At 45.3% G+C, this 21,182-nt stretch overlaps 1 protein-coding gene across 3 annotated transcripts in view; it reads left to right on the forward strand.

Moving 5' to 3' along the window:
• dnm1a (dynamin 1a) overlaps window positions 1-20,715 on the forward strand; it is a 53,704-nt gene extending 32,989 nt beyond the window's left edge. For 2 of the 3 annotated variants that reach the window (XM_041960840.1, XM_041960841.1), the window contains 7 exons: window positions 13,683-13,792; window positions 14,368-14,479; window positions 14,736-14,750; window positions 14,910-15,080; window positions 15,170-15,411; window positions 15,626-15,829; window positions 18,414-18,539. In XM_041960840.1, coding sequence (XP_041816774.1) covers window positions 13,683-13,792; window positions 14,368-14,479; window positions 14,736-14,750; window positions 14,910-15,080; window positions 15,170-15,411; window positions 15,626-15,829; window positions 18,414-18,444 — 885 coding nt within the window. In that variant the 3' untranslated portion in view covers window positions 18,445-18,539. Of the gene's footprint in view, window positions 1-13,682; window positions 13,793-14,367; window positions 14,480-14,735; window positions 14,751-14,909; window positions 15,081-15,169; window positions 15,412-15,625; window positions 15,830-16,766; window positions 16,804-18,413; window positions 18,540-20,140 lie in introns of those variants that run through there. The other variant, XM_041960843.1, reaches the window with a different exon arrangement.
• The last annotated feature ends 467 nt before the right edge of the window (window positions 20,716-21,182 follow it).

Here is a 21,182-nt window from a genome sequence, read left to right on the forward strand (position 1 = left end):
AATTTTCTGTCTTTTTTTGGGAGAGCTATACAAAGACTCGTAAAAATGGCGAATAGACAATGACAGAGTGGCTTCTCTTTCAACATTTTTGTATGGTGGCTTCCTGCCTCTCTGCACATTACATGGTCATTTGAGGTAAAGCAGCCGCAAGTTGATGCAGGGAAGGCAGAGACGTAATTGTACATTTTGGTCAAGAGAGCAGCACGACGCTGGGGGTTTACTGTGTGTGTTTTAGTTATCTGGGTAAGCGCTCTTCTTTTTTTTTTAACTTCTGTGTGGTTGAACTTTTTCTGGCTTCTGCTCTCAGTCAGATTTCTTCGGTTTTGTAGAGAAAATAAACAACATGTTGAGAATGTCACGCAACCATCACTTATATTTATATGAGTGCGATTCTGTACGTCAACGCGGGATTTCCCATTTTTTGGACCCGTGCTTGTTTGGCTTCCGCGACTGTTAAATCTCTGTGTGACTCGTTTGAGAGGTGAAAAATGGAAACAACGTCAAATTGATATGCAGTCGTCTTTATTTCAACTATTGCCACAATTTCATCCTCATCAGATTTCACCCTCGGTTCAGTGACAAATAAATGCAAAAAAAACTACATACAGCAAGATCAACTCAAGCAGTTTGGGACTCGTGTATCCGTCACTCATAAATCCAGCATAGGCGAGGGCCAGGCCTTTGCGGTGGAGCCTTTGGGTGCTTTATTTAGGCTTGTGCCTGGGCTTGTCCAGATGGAAGAGGGGTGGTGCTGCATGCTGCCTCAGCCTGACGTGCTCGTGGCTGCTTGATGCCCCCTCCGGAGCGCTGTCACTCTCTCTCGGACGTGTCGTCCCGTGCTTCCCCGGCCAGCCTAACCAATGTGCAGACTACTGTACAACCACTACTTCCTGAACAGGTAGTCTGAACACTGGGCAGGCGGGCCGGGCGGCTGAAGGATGCTGTGGAGAAGGTTTCTCGCTGATGCCACCGGCGGAGAGATGCTGTCAGATTCACTCACACACACTCTTTAAGCTCTACTCACTGCGATTCCAGCATCAGACTCTGGAGTCCAGCTCGTCCGCTCTCATAGTCTGACTGCTACAAAGTGCTGATCAGGCTGATTGTGCGGGCTGGAGGAGAAACAGCGTGCGAGGGATGGATGAAGGGGCCGGCGAGGAGGAGGGGAAGGAGGAGGAGAGGTTAGAGGGATGTGATAGCCACTGATTGGCAGATTCAACGACATTCCCTCCTGTTTCCCGCTGTGAGAGGCAGCATTCCAGACCGAACCCTGGAGGAAAAACACCAGAAGCAGAAATTAATATTCCTCAGTGACATGTTGAAGAGTGATAAATCCAGTTAATAACCATGATGATTTATTCAGTGAATTCTTTGTATTCTTTGGTAAATTATTGGTCAAATTTCCAATTATTCATTCATTTTTCTCAACCTGAAATTTATCTTGCAAAAATGGCAACAAAAAGAGAAATTCTTGTTGAAGTCCTTTCTAGGTCTGAAAATGGATTAACACAGATGGAGAAAGACAAGCACAACTGCACACACACACACACACGTAAAAGGTCATACCCTGTAAAGCGCAAATTAGTACAACCTAAACTTGGTTTGCCCCCACTGACCCCCAGGCCGAGAATAAATAAACAAAAACCAGGATATTTCATATTAAAATGTGTGAAGCACTGTTAAGATGTCGGCGTCATCTGAAGATAGAAACAGCCCAAAGCCAGCTCTTTGGTCTCCGAGTGCTGTTAATCTTCTTGGTTAGAAGCTCAGTGAATAGTTGTGGTCAGCCCAACACCTCCCACTAAAACACAGGAAAACTTGACCTTTCGCCTCCTTCACACTTGCCGAACTGAGAGGAAATTTCTCCTTGCGGAGGGAATACCTGCGCCTTGACGGCCTCGGTGATATCTCGTCTTCTTCTGTTTGTCTTGTCTCCTTCTTGACCGGTCGGCCTCGATCCACCTCCCGACGTCCTTTCGCTCAACGCCGCCGCGCTGTTGAGGCAAAGCCGACGGCGTTCAGACTTCTGCGTCGTTCGCCGCTAAAAAGTCGCCCTGGCAGCGAGCAAGGTGAACCGGCTGGAGGCTCGACGTGGCAGAGGACTGGCCATCAAGTTTCCCCTCTGAGAGACAGGAGGAGAAAAGGGAAGGAGAGAGAGAGAGGAGATATGGAGAGAGAAGGAGGAGGAGCTCGCCGGCCCCCCATTTTTCCTCTCCTCTCTTCCTCCTCTCTCCCCCTCCCTCTGTCTGGCTCCCCCCCTCCCACCTCCTCCCCTTCTTTCTTTCTTCTCTGGCTTTTTTGGGGAGAAAGTGGAAGGCCAAAGGTGAACAGGAAGTGAGATTCATTTGGCGTGTGCGTTGTAAAGTTTGGAAAGGGAGTGAAGGATTGGCTGCAGAGGGAGGGAGCGCTTTAGTGGAAGCGTATGTGGGCAGACGGGAGGACGTCTGTGTTCGTGCGCTCACGTGGAGGCGTATGTGCGTTCTGCATGTTCATTGTACAGTGTGTGCACATCTCTACTTATGGTGCATGCGAGCGTATATGTGGCTTTTGAGTGATGGGTGTGTGTAGGAGTGGGGCTGGATGAGAGTAGAGGCTCCATGGTCTTTGTAGCGAGGGCAGGAATGTCGGCGTTTTCTTGGCAAGCAGAAGGAAGCCTTGTAATAACTCCAGATGTGCAGCCCTGTGGTCTCCATCTCTCTCTTGCTCCCTCTGTTTTTACTTCTAAAGCTGATTTCCTCTCCCTGTCCGACTCGAATAAAGAGCCCTTTATGCAGCTCTGCAGCCTTCCCAACACACACACACACGCGCAAGCACACGGAGGGGGGAGTGCTGGTGAAGGGTGACATACTACTGGTAAATCAGAACCAGAGCGAAAGAGGTTGTGTGTGCGTGAACAAGGAGGAGAAGTCTGTGATTCACAGTTGAGACATACAGTCAAAGTTTGCCTCCTTCACCTTCTTCATTTCACACACACACACACACACACACACGCACATTTAAGTTTCTTACCTCTAGCAGACAGGCGTAATCAATGCTAGCATTTCCAGGTGTGTATATACGTGTGTGTGTGTGTGCGTGCAGAGGTGTGTTTATTTTAGCTATGGTTTCTGAGCTCCGAATCAAAGCAGGCACGATCCCAGGAGAGACGAGTCAGCAGTACTGGGAGAGATGGAGGGAAAGTGAGAGGAAAACGGAGATGAAAGAAGGAGGTGACTGAAATGTGGGGCCCGGCGAGCTTCATCGCAAATAAGAGACGACGCTGAGAAAAGCAAGCCAGAGAGGAGAATGACGGAAATCAGTCGTCATTATTGTCGCAGCTAGGTTTCGGGTGTAGGGGTTGGAAGGAGTGAATTTTAATGGGTGGGTGGGGAGGGGGGAGCGCTGCGGTCGCACCAACATTTTCCACTGTTTGGATGACCAGGCAGGCAGCTTCCTTTTCAAACTCTTAGTCGGTAAAGCCTGAAATATTGAGAAAGTATGCACACACACACACACACACACACACACACACACAGTGTATCTATGATTGCATGTTATTCTGGCTTGCCATGAAATAGTGCTGGTTAATATTGCCATGAAGAATCTCAAGTGTCTCACTTTGTTTTTCCCCGTCTCTGTATCCTGATATTACATAAAGCGGGCAGCTCCATCAATTCATGTGGGCGTAATTGTATCTCTCGAGTGTTTGCATCGGCGCGGCGAGGCCAAGCGTGTGAACGCCGCGCTGTAGATTTATTTGAGAGTGTGCGTAACACGCCAGCCAAACCCATGAAAGCAGCCCCGGAATGCGATCCCCTGTATTTCATGCGAACGTCAGTCAGCTGAGTCACAGCGAGAGCTTTTCAGACTGCAGATAGCATGTCTTATTCTTGCCGGGTAGCATGAACATCAACCACATAATAGCTTGGTTTTATTTTCTTGCGCTCTTATATTATCATACTGTGATTATTTCTTTGATGAAATGAAAAACCAAGAAACTCTCCAGCATTTTCAGAAAATATTTCAAAAATACAGAAGTATTATACATAAGTAATAGCATTGTTTTATTGTAGCTAGTAAAGGGCACATAGCTCAACTACTTTACATGCAGTTGCATTGTTACGTCCAGTGGTTCCCAAACTAGGGGTCGCGCCCCCTCCAGAAAGTCACAAGACGAATCTGAGGAGTTTGCTTTTTACTTTTCTCAAATATTTGGCTTTTGTGAAATACTGAATGCTTTTAGTCATTAATATTCAACTGACAATCTGAAACTCAATAAGCTCAAAGTAGCTTTTTTGTCACCAGCTATGTGCAACTGGTAACTACAGCTGTAAGATCAGTGCAGTGGAGTAAAAAAAGTACGATATTTCCATCTGAAATGTAGTGAAGTAGAAGCATAAAGTCGCAAAAACTCAAGTAAAGCTTGTTTATTATGAGCTTGAATGGTTCGAGCATCGGCATAGTCACACACACGCTGGCGATAGCCAGACGTGCTGGCTCCTCTATCTTTGCTGCCTTTTAAATGTAAAGAGCGTCAGGCTTGAAATCTACTGAACTCAATGAAAGTGAGCAAAAGAGAGAGGATGTAACTGAAACATGTGATGAACAAAATGATGGAAAAATAGCAACAATGGTACCAAAACCAGCACTGAACAAATTACTGTGTCTCACTGTAAAAGAAAACATCAGAAAAAGGGGGTTAGAGGTTGTAAAAGAGAGACAAGAGATGAGTGACGACCGCAGCCTGTCGGAGGAGCTGAGGAGGTGCACGCGGCGGTTTGTGGATAATTCAAAGTTTATCCTGCCGTCCTGATGAGATAAACGAGTCATGTATGTTTTGCTTTCAGTAAATTATCCTTTTTTCCCCTCTTGATTGTACCTCATAGATCCAGAGCAGAATGTCAATACAAAAAACAGCAGGGAAGCGAAGCCTGGGATTAGACCAAACAGATACAGGACAGATACAGAACCACGCTGGTGTGCACTTTATGTCTTTTGGCATGTTGTATACATCCTGAGTGTGTGCATGTGTGTGTGTGTGTGTTCGGGTTGTAATTTTGTCATGTGTGTGAGAGACTCTGCAGGCTCTCTGCCTCCTTTGAAGGAGGACTGACAGAAATTTAAAGATTACTGCATCTGTTTAATAACACATGACGTGAACTTTTTATTTCTGTAGTTTTATAGCTTTTAATAAACATATTCTCATTTTGTACATATATATTGCATTTATATGTTGTATTTATGGCTATTTCACACTTTTTAAGTATATTTTTAATATTCTTTTTGTTATATGTGTCACTGCTACATAATCCTGCACTTCCATGACACGGACCTCGCCGCCAGCATCACTGGTTTTGGGTGAAACCAGGTTGGACCTCGAGTTGCAGGTAGCCTACCGGTAATAACGTTTTTCCAGGCTTCCGATTGGCCAGCATGGTGTTGGTTTGGCGTGCTCCTGACATCACTTCAGTTGTGTTTTTACGTGTTCTTAAGCCCAGAGAGTTTTTTAAACAGTGCTTGTGTGAATTTTTTTCCAAAATAGCCGCGTGCACGTGGAAGAAGCATTACTGACTGACTTTTCCATGATTCAATGAATGAGATACAATCGAATCTTTAACTTTCACATAAGTGAGACATTTTTATGTTCTGAAATAAAGATTTTTTACAAGACTAGTTTTACTGTGAACGTGTAAAGTTAAAAAAAAAAAAAAAAAAACCCTCTCCACCCTTGGACCGACCCACCATTGGCACAATCATGCCATATAAATATCCTCAGTCCAAACACACCCTCTGTGTAGGACGCAGAACAGGTTTGATTTAGAAGTGCAAATTTTATATTCTGGCACTTCATTGTACTATAAAAAGTATCCTCGCAGTTCGTTTAGATCTTGCTGCGTTTGGATCGTGCAGTACATGTAAGGACTCTATGTAATATGCATTTCCCGGTGTGAAACCCTGTGTGTGTCTCCATCTTGGCTCGCATATGTGAACGTTTTACCTCAGTGTATTCTGACATCACATGTGTACCTCAGATGTGAACGTTTCAATTCGACAGTGCACTTTTCCTTTTTCTTTTTTTTACACCCGCCATTACATCTTATAATATTTGAGACTATTTATATCTGTCATTTGTCATTTTGACAAGGTTTTCACATGCACACACGAAGGCGAATGTAGAAAACTCACAGTCGTGAGTCCACGTGACCTTTTGTTTGTAAGGGGGCTTTACTGAGAGACACTAAACACGCAGGTTGACCAGAGCTTAGCCCTCCACCAGACTGCAGTCGCTAGACGTGTGGGGATTTTCACGTGTTTATGTGCCCCCCTCCTGCCTTCTTTAACTCTTTGGTGGTCACCGGTGATTGATCACATGTCCCGGCTAGGTTGTTACACTGACCCTCTGCAGAGGTGAAGGCGGCGCAGATCATTAACTGCTTGGCAATTAGCTGCTAAACAGGAAGGTATCGCCGACCCGCCAGCCTGTGCTCCAACAGGCCGCTGACTGAACGTGTCATTGTCATGTGGACACCACGTTTCCTTTCCCCACGAAGACGTTTATTTGTGTTCGCGCTCGTTCCCACAGGAAGAGCTGAGCGGAGCACAAAGGCTGTCGCTTTGTCAGAGTCAGCAAAGTCAGCTGAGATGAAACATTTGGGGGAAAAGAAGCTCCATCAGCCAGACCAAACACGTCGCACATTAAACCCACATTATTTCAGAATAAGAAAATGTGAGAATTTATGTTCGTATCTCTGCAAAAGCAGATACTTCAGATTAGATTTGTTTTTCCTGAAGAATTTCTCTGTATCTGACAGACGCGCCAGAGAAACCTTTGTGTCTGCACTGTTATCAAGTAGCACTCTCCGTGATATATGACGTATTAAGAGCGTGGCAGGCCGCCCAAGGTGATTTGTTATGAGCATTATTGCACAACCTTGTAGCTCGATGAGTCATCAGCAGCTGTGTGTTTTTACACACTGTCCCAGAATAGCTCCAATCTCGCTCTTCCCAGTCATAAGTGCTGGCTGTCCTGATTTAGATTGTTGGCAACATGTGGCCTTGCTTTAATTCCAAACAGCATTCAGTCAAATTAAGTTTCTTCAGATGCTGTTTCTCGAAGACATTTCACTCACTGACCAAGTACAGATTTCGCTTGCAATCAGCAGAATCAGAAGAAAGAATCAGCAATATTTGTACATATATATATTGGAATTTTTTTTTCCGCTGCTTAAAGTCTGTTATATTCACAATAATGATTTTACATTAATCTCCAAAACTCTATAAATTAATTTAACTGGACTTTTTCTAATTTGGCAGAGTGTAGTCTTGGGTCCCATCCCTTTTATCTCTCCCCGTTGTGTAAGACTCACAGAAATGTTCTCTGTGTTTGATTTTTTTTTTCAAAGACAGAACTCAATAGGGGAATGGTAGAAGAATGGAGGGAAAGAAAAACGGAGGGAGGTGAGGAGGAGGGTTGTGAAAATTGCCGTTGGCTGCCACCCAGGGCCCAGTCTTTGTGGTAATGAAGGGTTAGAAGCAGCGTTATTGCTCCCAGATGCCGTGCGGCTTCTCCGCAGCCCTTTGATGCAAGGCCCAAGTCACCAGGACTTTTCTATCAGGCTCCCATCAACATACACACTACAGCACACACACACACACACACACACACTAAGACATGCCGCCTCTTAAAACAACATGGATGCCGTAAACGACTATCTTCTTGGTTTTGCCCACCAAACTACTCAGATTTGTTTCAAAGTGTTAATTGGATATGGTTTGTGTAAGGTCCCCATGTGTGTGTGTTTTTGGTGTTTATACATACTGTAGCATTTCTGTGTGTGTGTGTGTGAGAGAGAGAGAGAGAGAGAGAGAGAGAGAGAGAGAGGGGCCATATTTCATGCACATTGTGAAATAGCGTTTGGGTCTTTGAGATGTTTCTTGGACGGTGTGCAGAGTGGTGAAGTGCCTTTATGAATCCAGAAGTGAACTTCCTTTGGCTTTTCATAATGAGCCCGCTATTACTCACTAGCAAAACAAAACCATGGAAAGTACTTTGCTCACACACTGCTCCAAACATCACAGGTTAAATACCGAGTGCAGTGCCTGGGCAGCTGCATGTGTGTGTGTGTGTGTGTGTGTGTGAGAGTAAAAAAATGACGCGTGTGTAGAAGTTCAGACAAAAACGAGACACATGTGGTTCAGGTGTAAATAAAAATAATTGAACTAGTTTCAAGTTGAGATGGAAAATCAGTAAAATCAGTAATGGAGGCAGGTGAAAGGATGAATGAAGAACAGTGTGACGTTGTGTGCTGAAAGCTTCAAACCAAGTATTCCAGGTTAAAGGGTCAGGTCACTCAAATTATAAAAGACGCATTTTGACAACTAACTCTGGTGGTGTTCAGAAAATTGGGTGGAAAGAAGTGTGGATGACCACCGGCACTCGGCATCAGTGGTTTTCAAAAGGCTCATTTCTTTGGTTGAGAGTCCTTTTCATGAACTGCTCCCAGTGAGGCCTGGATTGTCCTGAGTAATGGACAGCATGAACCCGCACGTTAACCTCCCCTCACATGTGGCTGCTGTGAATACACAAAACACATTCACTAAGCATGAATTTATAAAGCGTCCTCACTAATGTCGCGTTCGCATTTGAGGCCGACGCAGTGCCTCATCACAAATAAGTGGGCTGGATCGGCTGTGCACACTGCAACCTCAAGTGCAGCCACACCCAGAGCATCTTCTGCCACTGTGTTTGTGTGTTTATCTCGTGCTAATGTGACACGAGCAGAGGAACGCTGACTAATGTTCAGGTTTTGTTGAAGCTCTTTTAGAGAGGTGTCGCTCCAGCTGTGCGATCATTTTGATGGATGTAGTTTGTGGTGCTGTTAAATTGTATTCCCTTATACAGACAATATGATACAACACCACAAGCTGCAGCCTACAAGATGATTATACAGCTGAATGAACACTTCCTATGAAAACTCAGCATTGATAGTGAGATTTATTGCAAGACTGTTTGCTTTTAGTGTAGTTATATTAATACTTGAGAGGCAGTTTTGCATGTAGAACAACCATGTATACATATGTGTGTGTGTGTGTGTGTTTTGCGGCCAGACGGTTGAAAGTTTAAAAAATGTGCAACAGCAGAGTCTAGATCCACACACGGAAGCTGGCAAGCTGACAGGGAGTGGGCAGGCCAGACGGGAGTCCAGCTCCAGATTACTCGCGATACAGACTGACGGGGTGGAGACTGGCGCTCGAGGTAGTGCAGAGAGCAGGAGTCAGGTGGGCAGGCAGGCAGGCAAGGCCAAAATAGCAAACAGGTACTAGAAAGAACTCAGGAGTTACGATAGCTACCACTTAGATGAACAGAAAACTGGACAAATGCTGGGTGGAAGGCCTGTGCTTTTATACTGTGGTCAGGTCGGTCTTGATTGATTGATTGGTGTCAGGTGTGTTCTTGAGAGGAGGAGCCCGGAGCAGACCTGCCAGCCACACCCTGTAGTTAGACACACATGACAGACAGGAGACAGACGGGAAGGAAAACACAAAGGCACAATAGGGCAAAAAAGGAGGGGAAACTGCAGATCCTGACAAAATCTATCATGAAAAATGAGGCCATACACACTCATCTCAAGGAGGAAGCGTGCAAAGTGGCCACTCAGGTAATCAGAGGACCTCTAAATCCAGGAGGGACCAGGTAACTCCTAAAAAACTGCTGAGCAGAACTACTGGAACTTGATGGAGAATGGATGGATTTATGTCCATCTGAGGCAGGAAGTGTTTAAGGTCGCTAAGGGCAATGGCAGAGACTTAGGGTTCAGCTTTCAGGCGTCTCAGCGGAGTGGAGAGCCCTGGTGAGGTATCCATCCCTCAGCCATCTGTGATCTCCACTCCTCATCCTCTTTCTACCACAGCCAAATCATCTCAACCCTCCCAGGTGAGACAGTCTTCACCAAAGCTTGATGAAGACAAGCAGCGACTGCGGCCGTTGTCCACTCCTGTAAAAAGCCTGGACCATATCTTCAAAGTGCTCGGCTCTGATGAATAGGGGAAAAAATGTTGTGGTTTAACATCCGTCTAAGACCCATCAAGGAACCATCCAGAGGTATTGAAGGCCTCACTTCATCGGGTCTGTGTGGGTGTCATAGAGAAGGTTAAAAATCTGCGCTCTGTGGTGTCCACCCTGGCTGAGATGTGTGTCCACCACCAAAGAAACATGGTGGAGGAAGACAGTATCTATGTCCAGCACTCTCATCCAGCAGCAGGCAGATCTCACATTGGATGCAGTGGTTCAAAGCTGCAGCCCCGGTCGTACCACGAACGAATGAGTGCAGGGCTGAGTCAGCGCTGTGCTGCAGCACCTTAGCCGGTTATGCAACGTCCTTGGAGTCACACGGACACTTGAAGGTGACAGGAACACCACCGAACGCTTCCTTATTGCCGCGAGCAAAATACGTGCGGATGCTGCTGTGGACGTGAGGCGCCACGGACATGACATCGCCCAAAGCATTTCCACCCACAGCGCCTTCCAGAAGCAGTGGAAAGAGCCTGTCCCAGAAGAGGACAGACGCCGGCTGGAGAGACTCACGAAGAGGCTGGAAACAGCGAAAAAGTGTCCTGCAGCAAAAGACTGTGACCACATTAACGCTGGCTGATAATAATTAGCAATGATTAAATAAACATAACAAATGAGACTTGAGTTTGTCAGTAAATGCACAAGATGTCTTTAAGGTTTTAAGGTGAATGAATGCAGTCCAAACAAAGAAACTTTAATCTGGACATTTGCTTTGAGCATTAATCAATAAACGTTGTTGTTGTTTTCAGGTTTACAATGAATATGAAATGTAGATATATAATCATGAGTACAAAACTGGTTCAAATGGACGTGCGTGTTCCAGGTGAAAAACCTGAGACTGGACAGCGTGATTGATAAGAAAAGATAAGAAAGAAATGCATGCTAAATCAAAAATACCACAAACTGATTGACACGCCATGGGCAACTAGTGTTCCAGCACAGGACTGCTGGTTTGTTTCTCACAATTTGCTCCTCGCATGTTGTCAAAATCCTGTTCTGCATTTGCAAATCTGCACCCCCAATTTTCCCCGCGACCATGCACACACAAAACTTTCTGTTACACTGAGGCTGTTTCCATGGTGATTGTTGCAAACAGAGGGGAAGTCTCTTGACAGCAGTGTCGTGGTTTAGCCATCACAAATCCATACCTCGCTGCTTGTGTGTGTGTGTGTGTGTGTGTGTGTCTCCTGGAAGCTGATTCGCAGAGGGTGGGTCGCATGCGAGTAAAATGCCTCGCAGGTCAAAGTGTGTGCGTCCTTCACACGCATGTGTCTCGCAGAGCTTGTGCATGTGTGCATGTGTGCGCTGTGCTTGTTTTCTCATGCGTCCCTGTGTGCGCGCTAAACGTCTGAAATCTGTACGTTTGCCCGTTATTGCTGGCTGGCTTTTATGGGAGCATGTGGGAAAGCACTTAAGTCCCGACTCCCTTCAGCACAACTACACACGCGCACATAAAGACGCACACATGCGAGTCGGGCTGATTGACAGAGAGAAGCCCTGCAGAAGTTCACATTCTGTGCGTGATACTGCAAGAATACTCACACATGCTTTACCTCCTTATTTGCTGCCTGACAGATCTTGTTTGTAGGCGCGCCAAGCCTAATTCTTCCATTCTCACGCATGGCCTCACTAACTTTTTTCCAGTATAAACCAACAGATAGTGGGTCTCAGTGTCCTAATATCATTGTCAATACGTTAGTTTGCCTTTCTGTTGCTGCTTTAGTTTAGATTTCCTGTACTTTCCCCACATCATGCACTCATACACTAGTCACCCCCCTTCCCTTTCCAGCTCTCCTGACTGGATTTACTGGCCAGAGGAGAGGAAAATGTATGAATCAGTCCAAGGTTGCTCACTCCCAGGGAGAGGGAAAGCCAGAGAGCGAAGGAACAAGGGGAAGGGTGGGGGATGGGGGTGTGGGGGGTGAAGAGAGCGAGAAAAAGAAGGACGAGGAAATAGAGAGCAAACTAGAGATGGAGGACGGGGACCTCTCTGCCCTCACCGCCACAATAAATGATGATGTCAGCATCCAGCAGTCTGGGGCGGCTGCTTGTTTAGGTTTTTTTTTTTGTACAGCACCTGGGTAACTGGTCGCTGCCAAATGTGTGTGTGTGTGTGTGGATGTGTGTTACTCATGTTATAGGGGACATAAATCTGTTGACACAGTCACGTTGTGGGGACTCGTCTTCCTTATGGGGACAGAATGCAAGTCCCCGTAAATCATTACATTTTTGTGTGACAACTTGGGTTAGGGTTCGGGTTAGGTACGTAGTGGTTGTGGTTGGGGTAAGTACTCCAGCAAATAAATGTAAGTTAATGTATTGTCCCCAAAAAGTGATGGAAACACGATGGTGTGTGTGTGTGTGTGTTTTTATATGCATTTAGGGGATATGACCATTTGGCTGCACAGGTCATAAATCCTTTGATGAAGGAGTTTGGTCACACACACATACACACACACACACACACACACACACACACAAAACCCCCTGTCTCACTCTCTCTCTCTTTCTCTCTCTCTCTCTCACACACTCACACACACACACACACACACATTCACACACTGGGTTGGGCAGGGCAGGCCCGTGGTTAGCCATCCAGATGGTTTTAAGGTTAGTTAGAGACTATGCTCAAAGGTGCTGTTTGCAACCAAAGCGGAGTGTGTGTATTTCTGTGCATGCATGTGTGTGTGTGTGTGTGTGTGTGTGTGTTTTGTGTATGTTTATAGAAACTCACTCACCCTTCTGCTATATTTGGCTTCTCTGCTTTTTTTAAATACTAATTTTACTGTCGATAGTAAAACGTTCACACACACACACATACAAATGCAGAAACTTCATTTTGTAACAATAGATTGTGAGAGGTTTGACCACGAGATGTGTGTGTGAGTAAGCGAGCGAGAGACACTGAGATAGAGGAGGAGAGAGACTGCTGGCATGCGTCAGACTGAGCTGACTAACTTTGAGGTTTCCTGATTCATAAATAGTTGGATGTCTGCATATCATATGTTGTGCGCAGATTAACAAGTACAAGAGATTTCTCTGCTGGAACGTGGTTTCTGTCTCTCTCTCTCTCTTCTCTCTCTCTCTCTCTCTCTCTGTGTATGTTTCTCATTTGTTGCTCGCCCTTTTTTTTTTTTACTCTGCACGACTGTAATCAAAACCACAGACTCGGGGGCTGTGTACGACTTTCCCATTCGTCTCTCTCGCCGTTTTCTTTTCTCTCTCTCTCTCTCTCTCTCTCTTAGTCTGCTGTTAAAATTTAATATGTGAGCATTTACTCCTGATTTCCCTGGAGTTCTTACATCTGCTTTCTCTTTGTCTCTTTTAATCTAATCTGTTATTGTTTTTCTACGATTGATTCTCAAGATGATTCTGCAAAATCTGAAAATATTGAATATAATAAAATAGGTAACGTACTGACCCACATTAATTACAATTCAACATAGACTTTTGCAGTAGCTTTTTTTCATTTCGGTGTAATATGCAACGTAGTGAAAATCCTTTAATATGGAAATCCCTACAACCATTTTCACTCTTTAGCCAAATTCCTCACCCATGGAAGCAAAGTCAAAGTCTCTTTTCTCTCGCCCTCACTTGCTCAACGAGTGTGTTGCTCTGTCGCCCCCTGCAGGAGAAGGAGAAGAAGTACATGCTGCAGGTGGACAACCTGAAGCTGCGCGATGTCGAGAAAGGCTTCATGTCCAGCAAGCATATCTTTGCCCTCTTCAACACAGAGCAGAGGTGTTATTATACACACACACACACACACACACACACACACACACATCAATATACATACACACAGCATATAAACACTATTGATCATGTAACCATGGTGTTTTTCCCACCAAGTTAATATTAACTCTCTACTGGACTTCCATTCAGTTACATAGAAATATGCAAAATGCTACATAAGAGCGTTAGTGGAAAAGAGCTATCACCAGCATTAGCTCTCCTAACCCACATCTCATGAGTCACAAGATTTTAGTTTAAAATCTAAATTAAAAGATCTCTCAAGTCAGAAAGTTTAAAGTACAAACTTCAGCAACAAAATGCCCTTCAAGTAATAAATGTAAAAGTACTAATTGTACTTGCATTGTACTAAGTGTAGAATGGCTTCAGTTTTATATTAGATTACTTTTTGAAATTTTTTACAGCTGTGACATAAATGAAGTGCAGTAAAAAGTGCAGTATTTGCTTATTTCCACCACTGGTAGAGCTGCTCAGGTGACACATTTTGAGTAAAAAAGAATAACAGATAAAAACAAGGAGGACAACGCGCAGCGTTTAGCTTCGATCTCACTGTGCGTCCACAGGAATGTGTATAAGGACTACCGCCAGCTGGAGCTGGCCTGTGAGAGTCAGGAAGACGTTGATGCTTGGAAGGCCTCCTTCCTCAGAGCCGGAGTTTACCCTGAACGTGTCACGGTAAGATTCTCTCAAAGTATACAAAAGCTAACTAATGACTGGCTTGATTGCAAGTGATAAACACTATGAAACTGTGTCTAAAATGCAACACAGCAAATTATTAATCTAAACAACAAGTAAAGCTAGTTATTGCTGTCTGCTTGACATGACTGTGATGTTTATTTGGAGTCTATTTTAATGTCGTCAAGTCTTTCGTGTGACGCTGTCTCTGTCCTCTTTCGATGTATGTTGTCTTCATCGCTGTTTGGACTGATAGGAGAAGGACGGAAAGGTACGTCGCCTGCATCCTGCATTTTCATCATGTTTTTGTCTTTCATACAACGTTTCACCCTAACATTTCAGCTCAGTTTCTCCAGCTCTTCCCATCCTGAAGCTAAACTGAAACCAAACGTCATGTCCTCTGTCCACCCTCCCTCATTTGTCTCCACAGAGTGACGGCGGTGACGAAAACGGCTCTGACAACTTAATGCACAGCATGGACCCGCAGCTGGAGCGGCAGGTGGAGACCATTCGTAACCTGGTTGACTCCTACATGGCCATCGTCAACAAGACCGTCCGCGACTTGATGCCCAAGACCATCATGCACCTCATGATTAACAATGTGAGCCGCCAACTCCCAGCTCTGTCAGATTTACGTACGTACCAAACATAGAAACTTCCATCGCAAAACATCTCCCTCGCTCTGTCCAGACGAAGGAGTTCATCAACGCAGAACTGCTGGCGCAGCTGTACTCGTGTGGTGACCAGAACTCGCTGATGGAGGAGTCTCAGGAGCAGGCCCAGCACCGCGACGAGATGCTGCGGATGTACCACGCCCTGCGGGAGGCCCTCAGCATCATCGGTGACATCAGCACGTCCACCGTAACCACCGCCATGCCACCTCCTGTGGATGACTCCTGGCTGCAGGTGCAGCGCGGCAGCTCTGGAGGAAGGTGAGGCACGATGTGAATAGACAGGTGTGGGTGGTGGGAGCAGATGGCTTGTTTTAAGCCTTCTTTGTTGGGTTTTTTTTTCGTTTAACATGCATTGGGTAACAACTTTATCACTTAGGAACCATCACCAACTGTCTGGTTGCTGCTCCTGATGTGTTTCAGACCTCACTGGAGTTTAAATTTGCTCTCTTCCTCCTCCATCCTCCTCCTCCAGGTCTCCAGCCACCAGTCCAACACCAAACCGCAGGGCTCCACCGGGACCTCCCGCCCGCCCAGGCTCTCGTGGGCCCCCACCTGGTCCCCCCCCTGCCGGCGGACCCCCTGTCCCATCTCGCCCGGGCGCCTCTCCGGACCCTTACAGCGGGCCGCCGCCCACCGTGCCCTCCCGGCCTAACCGCGCGCCCCCGAGTGTGCCCAGGTGAGTGAAAACACGAGAGGCCTTTTGGACCAGCAGCCCGTCTTCACAGCACGTTTCAGTAGGTTGAACCAGGACTTTAACACCAAAACCACAGCTTATAACGTTATGACAAGCTAGCCAACCTGAAGTGTGGATACTCTCTGTTACTAAGGGGGATGTGAAGACACCTGGATGAGGGGATAAAGGAGGTAAATGACAGTGAGAGTCATCTGGTTGTGATAGAGGATAGCTGAATAGACGAATAGATCCCTAAATAGATGGATAGACCGTGATATCCGTCATGATCAATGGACTGTTTTCCTCTTTTTTTCTCTCGGTTTGGATTCACCTCCTTTCACCTAGACTTGTCGCTACTTTCCCACCACCACTTTGAACTTTCGACACGCTGTCAAGCATCACCGTCGATAGCTGACACTCCACTGACACTCATCGCTTACACCCACCCCACCACTGTCCTGGTCTGACTAATCGAGACATGTGCGCTTGAAGCCAGCTTGAAAGAAGTCTGGGTTTTCTCTTCTGTTCTCCATTGACTCTATGTGCCTTTGCACCTGTAAAAACTGCCTTGTGCTTGCCTGTGATCGTGAGCTAGCTAACTTTTTTTTTTTTTTTTGTAAATCCTGGACCAGTTTGTTAGTAGCAGCTTGCCTCTTTTACCGTAGGAGACACTAACGTTGCTGAGCAAAGCTCTCACCGGCAAATGCCGCCTCAAAATCAGACGGAGGACTGTCTCAAAACCCTCACTCGAAAATCCTAAATCGTGAACTTTTTCCATCCCGTTTTCTGGTCTGTCCTAAGTGAGAGCTGAGCACATGTGACATTGGTCATTTCCTGCACTGTAACTGTTTGCACTCCTTTTCTCTCTTCCTCCTCTTCTTCATCCCTCTTTTTCCTTACCACACCTCTGTCCCACACATGACTTTGATTCCCTCTGCAGAATCACTATCACTGACCAATGAGGACTAGCGTTTCTGGTACGTTGGGTACTGTCCGCCATCATCATCATCATCATCATCATCATCACTTTCCTCCTTTCTCTTCCTCTCAGAAGGCATCCTTCCACTGCATGCCGTTTTTCTTTTTCTCACTTTTCTTTTCTCTTCTCAGAGCGCTGCATGGGCAAACACACACCCAGTTCAGATGGTGCGTGTGTGTGTTTGCATCGGTGTTTGAGCCTTTTAGAGCTGATGCTATTTATCGAAGTGGGTTTCAGTATGTCAGAATGTGTCGACGTGTCTTGCTAAGGAGGAATTTTCCCAGATTACAGCAGCGGTGGGTTACACAGGATTCAACTCGAATGTCCAAAACGTAAAGATCATTGTTGTTTTGGTGTCGGTGTTGTATGTGATGTACGTAGGCCATGACATCCCACTCATCTTCACTGTTGTCTCTGAGTTGTCATGGCATCACTGTTCAAAACGGAAATTAGAGAGTGTGCTAAGCACTGCTGGTGATGCTCAACAGGGCTTTTTCCTAGAGAAATGCAACAAAGTTTAACCTTTTCAGGCCTCTAAGAACAATTTAAATGAAACAATCTCACTCTTGGCTTGCACTGCTCACAACTTATAGGCATATGCAACCTGAGGGGGTCAAAAGTCGCTTCATTTTGAAGGATAAGAAGCTAAACAGGAGAAACATTAAGCTAATGTTTTTTTTTAAGGAATAGTTTATTCATTATGGGAAATATGCTGATTTTCTTACTTACTGAGAGTTAGATGAACCAATAACACTAAACCCTGTACAGTAAATATGTAGCCACCGCCAGCAGCCTATTAGCTTAGCTTAGATTCAGGGGGAAACGGCTATCTTGGCTCTGTCCAAAGTAAACAAAATCCACCTTCCAGCACCTCTAAAGCTCAGTAATTAACATGTTATGTCTTGTCGTTAAAGTTTGGCAACCTGCTGAGGCTCTGCGCCTCGCCACGACTGTTTCCAACCTTTATGCTAAGCTAAGCCAACTGGGTGCTACATTAGCTTCGTCTTTACTGCACAGACATGAGTGGTATCAATCTTCTCAGCTAACTAAATCTTTGCACTCGCTAATCATCTTGTGACCCCTCAGATTTATAGCAGGAATCATTATAGCATTTATTGCAGCTACTGTTTTGGAGGGTATTTTAAATGTGTGCCCTCTGAGTCTGCAACAAAAGCCTGTTTTCACACTTTAATGCCTTTCGGGGCTTTTTCAGGTTTAGAGATTGCATTGAGAGAATCTGTTTAAGTGCATGCTGCTGTACTTAGACGACACTCGGATATGGACCAATACTGCCTGCATTTGGCCTCGACTGTAAACATCACCTGCATTTTGGCCGTGTTAACTGAGCCTGTTATCTTTGTGATGTTGGTTGTGTTTTCGGGTTTTTCCTTCCATGTGTTATCTCATGATACAGGTGGTCGTCTGTGTGAGTGAATGTGCTGTATTTCTGTGCATGAATCTACACCATGGGGGCCCTGAAATGACAACATGTCAGTATGAACCCCTGAGTTGAAGTTTCAACACGCTGCAGACACTTGGAAAACACTAATCCGACCTGTTCCCCTCCTCTCTTCTCTCAACTTGTTCCTGTTTGTGTGTCCATGGCAGCCGGAGACCCCCACCTTCTCCAACCCACTAGACCTCTGAGCTCCTCCCTCCCTCCTCCATCCGCCCGCCCCACCCCTGGATGAGATGCCATGGACAACAGTGCCACCTTCCTGTCGTTTTCTGCCGCACCCGACCTGAGCTGGCTCCCTTCTCCTGCTCCCTCGTCTCTCTTTTCTCTCCCAAACTCACCACCACCCTCACACACACACACACACACACACACACACACACACACACACACACACACACCCCTCTGTTTCACACAGAGATGCAGAATACTTGAAACACACCTGCATGACTGACAGAAATGAAATAAACTATGTAGAGAATATGACAAACACAATTGTGTGTATGCGCACATGTGCATGCACACCTGCTTACATAAATACACAGAAATATTTATATATACAGTATACAAGCAAATACATACCGAATACTCCTGCTGTTAAACCTAAGGTGGCAGATTTAGCATGACACTTGCCTGAGTATTACTTTATACTCCAGCCTTTCTTATGGGTATTCTGGCTGCTGACTGACTTTTCTTTTCTTGTATTGTTTTATCTTGTGTTTTGTTTGTTGTTTTTTGCGTTTTAATTTTTTTTTTTCTAAAGGAATGTTTCACCAAAAATTGCTTATTTTCCTCACAGCATCTCAGGCTATGAGGTGATACATTTGTGAGTTAATTCCCTGGGGTCTCCTCATCTTTATGATTTCTCTTTTCATCCTCCACTTGCTCATCCTCTTCTTTTGTTTTCTCTCTATTTCTACTCTTTTCACCGAACAGGGGCGGGCCCTCTCGCCCCGAGAGCCCCCAGCCGCCATTCGACTCTTAGAAGAAACCCCCCCCCCTCCCATCCTCTCTTTTACCTCCTCTTCTAAAACTCATCCTGGTTTTTCATCAACTATGAAACAGACTGCAACATCCATCACTCACTCAGCTCCCATGTGGGAAGAGGGCTTGAACAAAACGCAGGGGGAGGAGGATCACTCACAGACTCCTCACCCTCAGATACTTGGACAGGCGGGGGCTGCTGCTCTTCATCCTGTCTTTCCCTCCTCCTCCTCTTTCTCCTCTTGCACTAGGACAGGAGGAGCGATCATCAGAGGGACCTTCTGGTCTTTCATACCTGTTGTAGACTCCAGAAGGCCCCGCTCTGACCTGTGACATAACTTTGTGTAATTGAGAGGACAGTCAGATAGTTCACATAACTGTAATCTCACACTCTGCTGTGTCATGACCACCTCTCAGAAAGGCTGCTGTCTGTACTTCCACAGAACCTATGCAACACGGAAAACGGTTTCCCAAACTTTTTTTTTGGCTCAAAGAGGCGTCTCCCATGGCACTTTCCTCCACTCCTCTTCACAAAAGCGCTGTTATGGCGTTACCTTATCGAGGCGGGATCTAAATAGAAAGTGCAATATATACTGAAGAACGTCTTTCTGCTGCTCTTGACACCAGTTGCACCAGAATTGCGTTTTTAAGCAAGAGGAAGGGAATGTGTAGCCTGGGTTGCACCCTGAGACTGTTAGTTTTATTCAGAGGGAATGAGGTCCCTAATGGGAAGGGTTTGAAATATTTGGAGTGTGTCTCCAAGTCAGCTTCACTCACGTTATGCATCAAATCGTCTGATATATACTGACAGGAAAACATTCAGCATTTTTATCCAAGATCTGCAATTCATTCTCTGTTTTTCCCCTCTATTTCTTCCTTTTCTTTCTTCTCTCAGTGGTCACGGGGGTGAGTGAGAACATGAAAACAGCCACAGTCTATGCACAAAACTATCACACTCCTGTTTCACCCTCACATCGCTGTCTTGAGAGCCTGTGAGTTCAGCCCGTCCATTTCACAACCTGAACTCTGCTGTCAGTGTGATGTGTTGTATTTCGACCCCAAACAAAAACAACCAACCCACCAGCCTCGAAAAACCCACCTCTGTACCTCAATTGATGTCATTCTAGCCATTTAAAACCCATCCGAAACACTTGAGTGACCCCTTGTGCATCTTCGTACCCGACGCAAATACAGCAAAACATATTGTACTTATTATTTAACAGTAAATAGTTTATTATGGACATATCTTAATGTGTTATGATGTATATGTGTGGTGCATCTTATGGTACTTGTACTTCCACTGTCTAGAGATTTTAGTCTGCAATTTATGAAGTTTCTGAATATTTAAATTATTATGAATAAATGAGTATGTGTATAAGGAAATCATATTTGAAAAAATGTATAAAAAATGTGTAATGCAGTGATGTATATGGACGCTGGCAGGTTGTTTGATACTTTAGCTTGTAGCAGCAAGGGTTTTTTTTTTTTTTGTCTCTCTCTGTGTGTAGAAGAGCAGGGAGAGACAGTGTGAATGTGTGAACTCCTGCAGCAACCAGGTCCTGCATCTTGTTCAGACTGCTGCGGATTGAACGATGACTTTAACCTGCAGGACTGCTGTGCTTTGTCAACACATTAAAAACCTCAGTGTACTGAATGACGTCTCCGTTCGATCTTTGTCTTTTTATGGCGGGAAGCAACATTAGCAGAGCAGATGCTAATATCTTACGTCTTTTTTAACCCTATTTTGATAGAACATTGAAGATCTTCGGGTTTTCAGGATTATCAGACAAAAGTAGCAGCTTTTTATCGGCTTGGGCTTTAGGAAATTTAGGAAAGGTGAAAGACGAAAGACAGAAATTCAACATGTCTGGTAACTTTTTCCAGCAGAGATGTGTTCGAATCTACCACAAAAGATGTTTAGTATAGGAGAGGGCTTA

This window comes from Chelmon rostratus, chromosome 19, assembly GCF_017976325.1.
Source record: "Chelmon rostratus isolate fCheRos1 chromosome 19, fCheRos1.pri, whole genome shotgun sequence".
Taxonomy (NCBI): Eukaryota; Metazoa; Chordata; class Actinopteri; order Chaetodontiformes; family Chaetodontidae; genus Chelmon; species Chelmon rostratus.